The 12,474-nt window shown below is 40.8% G+C and overlaps 1 protein-coding gene across 1 annotated transcript in view; it reads right to left on the bottom strand.

Annotated features, from left to right (window-relative positions):
- Positions 1-12,474, bottom strand: part of plcl1 (phospholipase C like 1) — an 89,797-nt gene that overhangs the window by 14,339 nt on the left and 62,984 nt on the right. The window contains exons 5-7 of the mRNA XM_086091170.1: positions 8,319-8,710; positions 4,065-5,172; positions 3,088-3,264 (exon numbers count right to left, since the gene is read on the bottom strand). Coding sequence (XP_085947296.1) covers positions 3,088-3,264; positions 4,065-5,172; positions 8,319-8,710 — 1,677 coding nt within the window. The remainder of the gene's footprint in view (positions 1-3,087; positions 3,265-4,064; positions 5,173-8,318; positions 8,711-12,474) is intronic.

Genomic DNA, 12,474 nt, shown 5'->3' with positions numbered 1-12,474 from the left:
GATCAACATTGGCCCGAGTTTCACTCGCTGCCGTGAGCTCAGAAACGACGCAATGCGCTTGTCCTCATGAGAAATGTGGTCTTCCTTCAAGCATAACATAACCTTTTTTTCTATATGGCGCTGCCACAATCAACGCTTTAAAAAACATATTTATAAATTTTGGGGTTTGAATGAGTTAAGACCTTTAACCATACTTCAGGGAAGATAATTCGTAATATTTATCTTTACTTGAAAAGGTTCAACCTTTATAGAAAATGAATGGACCTGAAAGATTTCCCTGAAGAATTCCACTCAAAATTGCATCTGATTGATCATTATTTTGGATAGAAGTTGATTTGATATCATGCAAAATTTCCCTCTGGGGATCAGAGAAAGATTATCTTATGTTTTCTTACTTTATTGCATCTTATCTTATTTGAGGTACACACAGAAGTATTGAGACACCTACGGAGAATTTGAACAGATTTGAGACTTCTGGAAGATGCAGGATCAGAATGTCAGTGTTAATTGTCATGCACTCGTTCTTCCACATCAAACTCATTCATCCAAGCATGCCTTTGAGTTCTTTGCATTGAGCAACCGGGTACAGGATAGTGTTGACAGTTTTACTGAATGTATGGTATGTCTGAATGTAATACTGTCGTCTATTTTGCGTTTCTGCGTTTAGCTTTGAGAGGGAGAAGAATATGGAAATGAAAGAAAAGCTTCATTGTGTGTTCATAGTGCGATCATGTCGTCACAAAACTGTGCCACGCAGAGGCTCAAACAGAGTTCCCTGTTATGTGGTGTCACTTGCCGAGCCATCGAGGCGCAGCATCCACTTTAATTACACGCTACAATAAAAGGCACGGCCCGCCGCGCCGCACAGGGGCTTGCAATATTACATTTCACACATTTCCAACGAAGCCTTCGCACTAATAAGGCGGAGGGAGAAGCAGCGGAAAAGTCGCAGAAGAGCGAGTATGCCGGCAGCGTGACTCCGTTATTGCTTTGTGTGGATGAAGAAGAGTAAGCAATGCTCGGTGGCTGTCAATTAAGAGGTGTAATCGCGCACGCAAACACAAGTCATTCATTTTAAACAACCTACAGTTTTATGTACTAACTATACATTCTGTAATGCTTTATAATCGATAACGTTTCCATGATGTTGGTTGAATTCAAGTTTCAAAACAATTTTCCCCACTGTAGACAGAGGGAACTTCTACTATATCGCAGTTCGTCATTAGCGCCCCAGCTGGATTTTGGATTATGGATTTTACAGTAAACAGGGAAATCCAAATTTAGAACTGTACACTTGCAGTGTAGTGTAGTACCACATTGTGCCGAAACATTTGGGTAGCACTGAAGCCTTGCAGCATAATTAACGTTGTGCTGTGTTTAATTCATTCACTGCCATTGACGGCTATAGACGTCAAAAATTCATTTGAACTATTTCTATTAAATTTTTTCCCACTTTTGTTAACAAGAGTATGAAAATCTAGAATTTGTTTATTGTACATTTAGAACAGACATCAAATATGTGATTAATTGTGAGTTAACTAGTGAAGTCATGCGATTAATTATGATTACAAATTGTAATCGCCTGACGCCCCAAATTTGTAATAATGTATTCTCTTTTTTTTTATTCATTCATTGCCATTGACATTTCTGTTTTATATTATACATTAGTATAAAGCTGGCAGACCTCTGTTCAATGAAACTGTATAGATTGTGTCAACATTTTGGTGTTTTAACACAATGCTTATTCACTGTTGTTTTATGAGTGAATTTTACAATAAAACATGACAAATAAAATCTTGAAGCGAGCACACTTTGCTGTTATTTGGAGAACTGTGCAGGTAAAAAAGTATTTTTCGATTCCTCAAAATGATGTTAGACAATCGTTTTATATTTCTTGAAAGCGAGAGTGAGAAGTGACAGGTTGCTAAGCAATACAATAATGTTTTTATACATTTTACTACTCTACTACTCTCACTGTAAAACCTAAAGTAAAAAAAATAATTGTACTGTAGCAGTAAAAATAGGAATAGAAATGTTGTGTGTTGTTGGCTAGCATGTCTGGTTATTTTCATACTAGTCAATAGCCTTTATACTTTGAGTTAGATGTTAGTTACCTTAGCATCTGATTGAATGAAGGTTTGAATTAATTTGTGTATTTAGCTGATATTTAATCAATTGTGTTACTCATGTTGTAATGAAAACCCAGACCGCAAAACCTTTTCCATTTCTTTTTCTTTGCTTAACATTACAATTTACAATGCGCTTGTTTACATCGAACATATTTGATGTGCTATAACATTTTTCTTTCATAAATGTTTTCTAAAGTTTATTCGTGTGTGTGTGTGTGTGTGTGTGTGTGTGTGTGTGTGTGTGTGTGTGTGTGTGTGTGTGTGTGTGGGGGGGGGTGTGTGTGTGGGGGGGTGTGTGTGTGTGTGTGGGGGTGTGTGTGTGTGTGTGTGCGTGCGTGCGTGCATGTGCGTGGGGGGGGTGTGCGTGTTGTTTATGAATAATTGTGCTTTCATCTTCGCGTTTCAAAGAGTAAGTGCAAGCAGAAAAGTAAGTAAGTTAGAATGATTGGAAATCACTCAGGAAAGGCATCTGAGGTTGTCTTGAAAAAATATCAAGCGGTAAATATGGAAACACTTAAAATTATAGCAAAAGGTGATTGCTGGTAATTTTCTCAGATGTACAAGACGTGAAGATATAGAGTCCAAACCCTCTTCACATCTCTCTACAAATGGAATTTGGGGCTTGCATCTTTTGACAAACACACAGTAATTTATGGTCTGCGTTATGAACAGCACAACTAGGACTTATAACCTCACAGCCAGAGAGCTGAAATTACTGCCAACACTGTAACTTTAGTTGAATGCTGTTAGACCCGCCCGTCGATAAATATTAATCGGCACACTGTTGCTGGCCGCCATGCGCAAGCTCTTCCCCCAGCAACAAACAACGAATAGTAATCGCTCAATATTCCTGCTCTGTCTGCTTTTATCAAGCCCATGTTCCTGCTTTTTATTATATTTGCCAAATGTATTCAGATACAGGACAGCACATTTTATGGCAATTATGACAAAGTCTTACTTGGAATTCAAAGGTCTCGTCAAAGAGGGGGTCATCCTGGTTCTGCAGCCCAGTGCGTGTGCGCTGCTCTGCACAGTCGGCAGGTACGCCGTGTAGTTCCAGGACCACATAAGGGTCAATGACCTCTCCCTTGGTGCCTGATCCCTGAGGTTTAGGTAGGTTATGTGCGCTGATAACCTGTGTGGCAGAACATGACATCAGGGAGAACAAATTGCCCAAATTTGTCACCTAAGACAAATAAACAACGGCCAACAAATAGATGCCTCCCTCTTTCTTTCACAAGAACAATTCAGCCATGCCAAGTGGAGTAAATAAAGTAACTTTATCTATGAAGCACCAACAATGCCAAAATTATAAATAAATAAATAAATAAATAAATAAATAAATGTGAAAATAAAAATGGATGTAAAAATATAATCAAAATGATTCAAAAATTAAATACAAAAACTAAATATAAATGGAAATAAAAACACAAATATATAGATATATACATAAAAAAATAAAATAGAAAATAAGAGATTCAAAAAATAAAAATAAATATGAAAATAAATGTGGAAATAAATACAAAAAATAAATATATAAATAGATTTAAATGTCAATTTGATTTCTTGATCAAATTCAAGATCAATTTGAATAGATTTAAATATCAATTTATACATATTTTTTATTTATTTCCACATTTATTTTTATATTTATTTTTGCTTATAAATATATATATACACTGTATATATATATATATATATATATATATATATATACACACACATACATAGAGAGAGAGAGAGAGTTGTTTTTATTTCTATTTATATATATTTTTATTTAATTTTAGAATTATATATTTTTATATCCATTTTTATTTTTATTTTCATTTTCATTCATTTATTCTTTATTTTGGCATTTTGGGTCCTCCATAGTTATCGGCCCCTTAATCGGAAATATGAAAATCAAGCTTTCAAATATATAAAATGGAAATAAACCTTAATGCGAAGAGTTTGCGGTGGTACACCAGGCACGCAGCCATGCGTATGAGCGCTGAAATAAGACACTTCGTCCCTCATAACGGCCGGTCGCAGGACATAGCCACACCCTCCATTTTGAGAGAAGCGACCCCTGTGAAGGTCCAGCATGGCTCCGGGGGTCTGCTGGTTTAAGGCCACGAGCTGCACGCCCCCTTTCCAGTATCCCTGCGGGTTGGGGTTACTGGAGTCCAGGCGCACCGAGCTGGGCCGCACCCTGGTTAAAGTGCGCTTGGTGAACATGACAAGGTCTTCCGGGCTCTCTGTGGTCAGCCGCCCGGACTCCCCCTCGCCCAGGGAGCACAGCGTCCAATAGGGGGTCTCGTTCACCAAAGGAGTGCCGGGAGAGCCGGGACTGTTGGGCGGCGAGTGTTGCTTGTGAACGGCTCGTTGGGCATAAAAGTGGCGGCTGTCCGTGCGAGCAATGGCCACTAGGTCTGAGAGGTCTTTGTGTAGGCGAAGCTTCCTCGGTTGAGAGGGCGGAGGCACAACCAAGACCACACCCAGATCCTCCTCACCCGGGATGGTCATCCTCCGCCCGGCCAGAGGACCCCCTCCTCCGATCTCTTCTTCCTCCTCAGACACTTCCGCATCAGATCCTTCATGATTCGGCGGGAGCTTCTTGCCCACTATTAGGACACGCCCCTTCAGCTGCTCAGGGGAGGGTAAAGTGGTGGCTCGACCCCCAAGGCTGACTGGTAGGGACTCCGGAGTGTAAAGGCGGGAGCCGAAAACTTTCTTCAGGTGTTGTGCCATTGTACGCTGCTGGGCAGGTGAGCAGCGTTGGCACAAGTACACCAAGAGCGGATACCGCGAGGTCAGGAAAGCGTACTTGTTGACCACCTCCAAAGCGGAGCGGATGGTGACGGGGGCATGGTGGGGGTAATGCTGATGATGGTGGCAAGCGATGTCGGGACCATAGTCAACGCCGAGTAGAGGCTCCCCTTCAGGGCCGTCGGTTACTCCCAACTCCAGGCAGCGGCAGCCAGACTGAAGGGCTTTGATCAGCCCGCCGAGGTCTGCTCTGCCGTGGACCTGATCATCCAGAAGGTAGGACCGGTATGAAGTGCTGAGGAAACAGCCGGCAGAATTTGTCAATCATTGAACACATTATATTACAGTAGAATTGCATAAAGACAGCATTTCACGCTAGACCGAAGCTTACCACTAAACAAGTTAAGCAACAGATTTAGGGTTATTTTTGTTTGTTTTTCGGCCTTTTAGGATAGACTTCAACATGTCGAGTGTGTCAAGTGAAACTCCCGTATACTGTATTAATGGAATAGCATTCACAAATCCACCTACGGTATTTTGTGGATTTGGTTTTTTTTCCAAACATATCCCTCATTGATTATACGACGGCCTATTAGGGCCACGTATAAAGATATATATTTTTTAGAGGACAAGGGCAATACTCTGAGAGAAAAAACTCAAAAATTTGCGACTTTATAAAGTGGCAAATTTGCGATTTTATAAAGTGGCAAATTTGCGACAATAAAACTCGGAATATCGCGAGAATAAAACTCGGAATATCGCCCCACCCTGTAAAAAATAATATTTATAAGTGGCCCTAATACGCCGTTGTAGATTAAACTATTTGGTCAAAGAAAAAAAATTATGATTTTAGCACCATCTGGTGTTATCTTAAAGTCAATGAACTATGAGTTGAGGAGTTTCATTTAAACCAAAGTCAATTTACTTAAATGGACTACTTTTTATATAGCGCTTATAACTACACCTATTGCAGCCATCTTGTGGCATCTATAGGGTTGACACTCGTGGATTTTCGCTATTCTTGGCAGAGCTCAGTTCCTGTCACCCACAAATACTTGTAAAAGACTGTAGGAACAGGATATTTCATGAAGTAGGCAGCAATTTAGCAAACTTCAGAGTCACAATATCATTTGTACAACACCAAGTCAGACTGTTTTATTGTTTTAATGTTTTTGCTTGTTTTTATTTATTTTTTTAATAGCGATGGTCGGGTGCCAATACCAGGTATCAGGTCGATACCCAAACTTATTTCAAGGTATCAGTACTCATGAGAGCAACCGATACCAGTATCAAGTGCTGTGGCTATTTTACGATCAGGAACTAGAAATGAGAAGAATAAAAAATTGCCATTATTTCATGCAATGATAAGGAAGAATTCTATATTGGTATATATAGGTTTTTCTTTCAAATTATCTGTCGCCGTCCTGTTTTTGCAAATGGCATGGATCCAAACTACTAGTGATATCGGTAGCTACTTAAGAGTTGAGTACTCGTACTGGTATTGTATTGAAAATTCCAAGTTTTTAACTTATTTTTTCACTTTCACAGTGTCAACTTTTATTGTCTGTATTAAATTAAATGTCTTATGACAGTGACATTTTTAGATTCCTTTTACTGTCACAGTTAAGGTACCGTGTTGTATTGTTGTTGTTTTTGACATTATTCACTTCTTTGTATAAGTGTGTGACATTAGAAAATATTAAAAAATCTGCAATGCCTTCACAATACACCCTTGATATTTCAGTTAACAGGATTTTGTTGTTTTAATATTTTCAGTGGTTCACTTTTTTACATTTTTATGACAGTTAATGATGTTAAAATACATTGTGTGTTAGGGATAGACCAATTATCGGCTGGACCAATTATCGGCACCGATATTCAGCAATTTGCCGAAAATCAGGCATCGGCCTTTTTTTAAAATCTGATGGCAAATAATAGATGAATTTAAAATTGTTAACGTCCGTGAAATATTGTCAGTCGAAGTTGCACATTTAGTCGTGATTCAGAGCGCGATATTTACTTTAGTTGGAGATCGCTAGTTTCTTCTGTTGCATGCTGTTTTTACCAAGTTAATCAAATCGCCGACTTTGCCGGAATTCACAGTGCACGACCTATATCATTATGTAGTCGATGCCGTATCTTCTCCTTACACCGGGGCTGATTTAAATGCTCGTCACTGGCGGTCTCTGGGACGAGATGCTACGCTCACACCGGGGGACAATATACCTCATAATGCAAAGGTAAAACTTGTTTATCATGCTAACTGATTTATTTTTACATAGTCCGTTCTATATTGAAACGCTTTGATGATGTTACGTTACTATGTTTACTAGCATGGAATAAATGACTATTGTAGTGGCAAGCTATGTGGTAATTTCATGATTATGACTGCAAGCACAAAGACGAAATCCCCCATTATTAAACAGTCAAATGCACTTAATAGTTTTGAAGAAGGTGCATTTTAAAACTAATCGGTGTGTTCCTGCAGTTGGAGTGGACGCTAACTATCTGGCTCGTTAATGTGATTTGAAACACGCAATTCGAAACCTCTATTACAATCTTTGTTAGAGTGTACGTTTACTAGTAAAATGTATGAACATTTATCATCTAATTACAACATTTATCGACTAACAAAAAATGATCGCTGCAAATCCATGAATACTTTGTGGCCAGTCCTTTCTGGTGATTGCTGCTATTAATCGACATCTTTTGTCTTCATTAGTAGGTATGCGATAAAAAGCAACATTTGGTCTACTCCTTTGTCTGTCTGTACAACCGACCGCAAAGCAAGATATGACCATTTTATAAGATAATCGATTAGATAAAGGACTTTACGCTGAGATTCAATGGTTACAATACAGGCAAGTGGCTCTTTTGCCATCCAGTGTCCCCCAGGGGGCGTTCCCATGAGGGCTGTGACATCACATGCAAAAGGTCAATACTTAAAAACATTCGAACAAAATTAAGAATTGGAGTTTGTATTTTTTTTTTTATTAGGATGCCAATATTATTATTATATATGGGCTCCAAATATCAGTTATCAGCCTCCTTGACTGCTAATAATCTGTATTGGTCCTGAAAAAAAACATACCGGTCTATTTCTATTGTTTATACAAACATTGTTTGAGGCTGACAATTTGCATGACTTAAGGAAGCATGAATTAAGAACATAAAAATGTTTAGTCAATTTCCCATTCGGCCTTCATCCCTAAAGTTCAGACTATTTTGCTGTTGTTACATTTTAATATTACCAACGGTTTACATATTTTGACACTTGAATAACCGTTATTCATGTTAAAATTGTAATTATAAATTGTAAATACAGTGTGGTTTGATGTTGGATTTACGTTTCAGTGTTTAACTTATTTTACACTTGTGGAAAAATACAGTAGCTAACTTATCTCTACAAATGTTACTAAAGTTGTGTGACGGATCGGGTACCTAATGTAGTAGTGTGACAGTGGCATGTTCATGTCCTGGCACACCCCCTCGTGCTCGGGGTCCAGCAGCTGGCACTCGGCAGACTGCAGATAGCGAGCAAAGCCGTCCAGCCCCAGCAGACCCCTCTCCTTGCCCTGTGCCGAGGGCTCGTAGCGCCTCAGGAGCTCCAGGCAGCCCTCGGTGGTGGCCAACGACAAACCCTGCTCCGTCTCCAGGAAGAGGCGCAGGTCCTGAGGGTCCAGACATTCGCGGTCCTTGGCCAGCTGCACCATCAGGAAGTAGACGTCGGGCCGGGTGCAAAGCTCGCAGTAGGCCTCCTGGAACTCCTCGCGCGTCACGTGCGAGGTCAGCTTCTCCTTGCTGCGCTGAATCTCCTTGAAGCGCAGACGGACCTGTGAGGATAAATCGAAAGATGACAAGAGTGCCATCAGTGAGATGAATGTTAACAAACTTTCCTAAACTCTTGCCTCATTCGTTCTATGAAGTTAGTTGATCTGATTAAACTTTGGTTATTTTGTTTCGCCGAGGAAATGGAAATGACCCAGATACATGGCGGCGGCGGCGTAATAATATCGTCCCTATTACTCATCCTTTGTCCTACTCGCGCTCACTCTTTAATCTCATTTCTTTTCTTTTTAACATTCTTTCTCGTTATATGCTCCTTGTGGGGGGAATCATGTCTGCCTTTCTGACAGTAGAGGACACAAATGGATGAAGCAGCCAGAGAATCACTGCCAACAATGAAAACCAATAAATTGAAGCAAAGACCATTGGAATTTTTTTTTCTCATCAAGGCAAATTCGTTGCAGAGTCGGATTTGCATCTCCTCTCAATGTAATGTGAAAAGTTGGTCGCCTCCCTGAGGAAATTACCTAACATTTGCAAACAAAGCAGGTTCATTGACCTTGTTTGATTTTTTTAGAAGGGATGAAGTTATTTCGCACAGAGATCCACAAAAGAGACACATCTGAGCTTTAACTCATTCACTGCCATTAACGACTATAGACGTCAAAAATTCATGTGAACTATTTCTATTAGTTGAAAAAAAATTCATTTAATTTCATTTTTTATGAAAACCTAGAATTATTTTATTGCACATTTATAACAGATATAAAATTATCATGCGATTAATTACGATTAAACACCCCTTATTTTTAATATATATATTTTTTTTAATTAGGCAAGTAAGGCGATTAAAAATGTTTATTGTAATTAATCACATGACTTCACCAGTTAACTAACGATTAATCACAAATTGTATATCTGTTCTAAATTTACAATATTTTTTTTTCTAGGTTTTCATACTCTTGTTAGCAAAAGTGGAGAAAAAAATGTAAACTAATAGAAATAATTAAAATGAATTTTTAACGTCTATAGCCGTCAATGGCAGTGAATGAGTTAAAAGAAGATCCACTACACAGTACAATTACTTGCACATTTTACACAGAAACCAGCAAAGTGGGATCTTAAGTAATCAACCTGTGACGTTTGCTGCGTTCAGTGTAGGAGAAGAGGTGAGAACCGTGGTAGGACAACTCGTGGCTGCTGGTAAAGTGCGCTACACTAATGGGGGATTACTTTGAAAGTTGGCAGTTTGGATTTGAAATCTATCTTATTTCTATCCCGGGACTTTTCTGACACACTTCTTATGTAATGTTTGTAGGACAGCGACCATAGGCTGTGATCCTGCACATTTTATTCATTACAGTCGTGACACACAACAAAAATGGTACAGTGTCACGGCGTAATACGATCAGATAATTAGGCATCAGTGTCGATGTCTGGTGTGACATTAAATACTTATACTTAAAATAGCCTCTTTCACATAGCAATCCTGCAAAGTTGGCACATAAAAAAGGTAACCTCTGCCATTTATACATAACCTCACAAAGCAGGACATTGCAAAACTGTTTCACACAACCATTTTTTTCATCTCGACGATAATACAAGTGCTACACTGCGCCATTGATATCAATATTTGATATCTGAAAAGTAAAAATTCAACCCAAAAAATAAAAGTGCAGCTCATTCGAGAATCCATACGAAAAAATACTTTCAGCTAAAAGATCAAAGGTAAGCTCATTAAAAGCATTGACGGAGAAAAAAGTACATGATATCAGTGGAAGATCAAAGCACTTACACCTTGAGTGATATCGCAGCATAGTGATCCTTTTTTTTAAGTATTTTTTTGTCTAGTATCCTTTTAATAGACAGGTTAGGTTTCTCCAGTGTATAGGAAGGTCCAAATATATATTTTTTTAATGCACCACATTACATACCTGGGAGGCGGGTGGATCGGAGCGTGGGGATATCATTTCCCTCTGCTCCGGTTCACCTGCTCCCAATTGTAATGCACCACACACACACACTTGTATATACACTGGGTGGGGTCACATTCAAGGTTTAGGGGTAGAGTTCGCCAGTCGGCGAGCTGGCGGACTCAGTAACAGGGGTTAGCTTTCACTAAGAACGCTGGAGTGACGACCGGGGCCTTTCCCCGCTGGGCCTGGGGTTCGGGGGTGCCGGCCGTCCTCCGGTGCACCCATCTCCCCTTCTGCCCCCGGTGTTCCGTCCCTCCACGCGGCGGGGGGTGGGGTGGGCGCGGGTGCCCTCTCCGCTCCGCTGTCCGGCCCCTCTTCGGCGCCGATGCCTGGGTGCGGAGGGTCCCGGGGGCTGGGGGTCGGGGGCTGGGGGGCTGCCGGTTGTTCGGGTTGGATTGGGGTGGATGGCGGGGGTGGATGGGGGGCGGGGGGGTCGTGGGGGGAGCGGGGGCTGTGGACCGGTGGGGTGCCTGGCGGGCCTGCAGTGCCCCGTCCTGCTGCATTGGGTTGGGGGCGCGGGCCGTGTTGGGGTGAGGGGCGCTCCTGCTCCTGGGTTTGCTCTCCGGCCGGTGGCCCTGGCGGGGCCCGGGGGTCGTCCTTTGGCGCTGCCGCGGCCTGGGGGGCCCTGAGGTGTTGCGCTTGCTCTGTCCTGACAGGGGTCGACGGCTCCCCTCTTTGGTGGAGATTTTCATGCATGCCAGATCCACCACACCAGCATCTATCGAAACTCAGACGCAATCTGCTTCTTCCTCAGGTCATTGAATCGGTGGAGGCTGGTGTCTGTGGATCTCACTCTGCTTCGTTTGTCCTTCCTTCCTTTCCTCAGTCTCTCCTTTGGTCTCTTGAGGTCTCCCTGATTTTTTGGATTTGTTGGAATTTAGATGTTTCTGGGGTTGGTGAAGAACTCTGGTTGGTGGCCCGGTGGGTGGTGTCTGGTCGATGCTGGATTTCACCTTCCTTTGTTTTCTTTGGTCCTTCCTCGGGTCTCCTGACGGCGGTGTTCGGTTTAGGTGAACGGCATGGGATTTTTTTTAATAGGTTTTTGGTGAACTAACAAATACACACACGCACATACACATAAAAAAAAAAAAAAAGAGCAATGATGATGACATTACCGAATGAACAATACTGAGCTATTTTAGAGAAAAAATAAAAAATAAATAAAAAATAAAAAATAAATAAAAGGAAGGTCCAAATATACACTTGCAAATTTTCAGCATAGTACCTCACTTAGCCTCAACATGCTGGCAGCACTGAGGTCCGTTGGGAAAAAAACAGCCAAATTAACTTTTTTCTCACCAAAAACATTAATTGACATTGAGGACACGCCCACTGAGTACTGCCAATAACATAAATTGACGTCAACTACGTTTTTTTTTTCTCAATGGGCAGCACAAAGTCTTGTGCAGCTCTGGTTTGTGAATGGGATGGGGCGCGGGGGGTGGGGGGGGGGGGGGAGGACACCCACTAACTATGGCCAGCAGATGGCAGCATTGCATCTCTTCAATGGGCTCCCGTGTATCAAATTACATGAAAACAGGGCGGATCTTAGGAAATAGAACGTTTTCAAGGATGACGTGAATGATCAAAGCATTTTAGCACAATAAATGTAATTCACAGAGCGTCACTAAACAAAAAATATTTGTGTCAAAGTCACTGTAGTGCAGAAAATGTATCTTTGAAAAAAATAAAGCTCTTTTTTTTTTCATTTTCGCTTGGTGTCACTCAAATTACCTATTTTCAAATGGTGATTAGTGAAGAACGGAGAAAGGTAGAATCATGATTTTACTAATACATACATACATACTTTTTCTAATGAAAAAAATGGAATCCAA

This window comes from Leptonotus elevatus, chromosome 12 (assembly GCF_054856555.1).
Source record: "Leptonotus elevatus isolate MCC_2025b chromosome 12, RoL_Lele_1.0, whole genome shotgun sequence".
NCBI classification, from domain to species: domain Eukaryota; kingdom Metazoa; phylum Chordata; class Actinopteri; order Syngnathiformes; family Syngnathidae; genus Leptonotus; species Leptonotus elevatus.
This window is presented reverse-complemented; position numbering and strand designations above follow the sequence as displayed.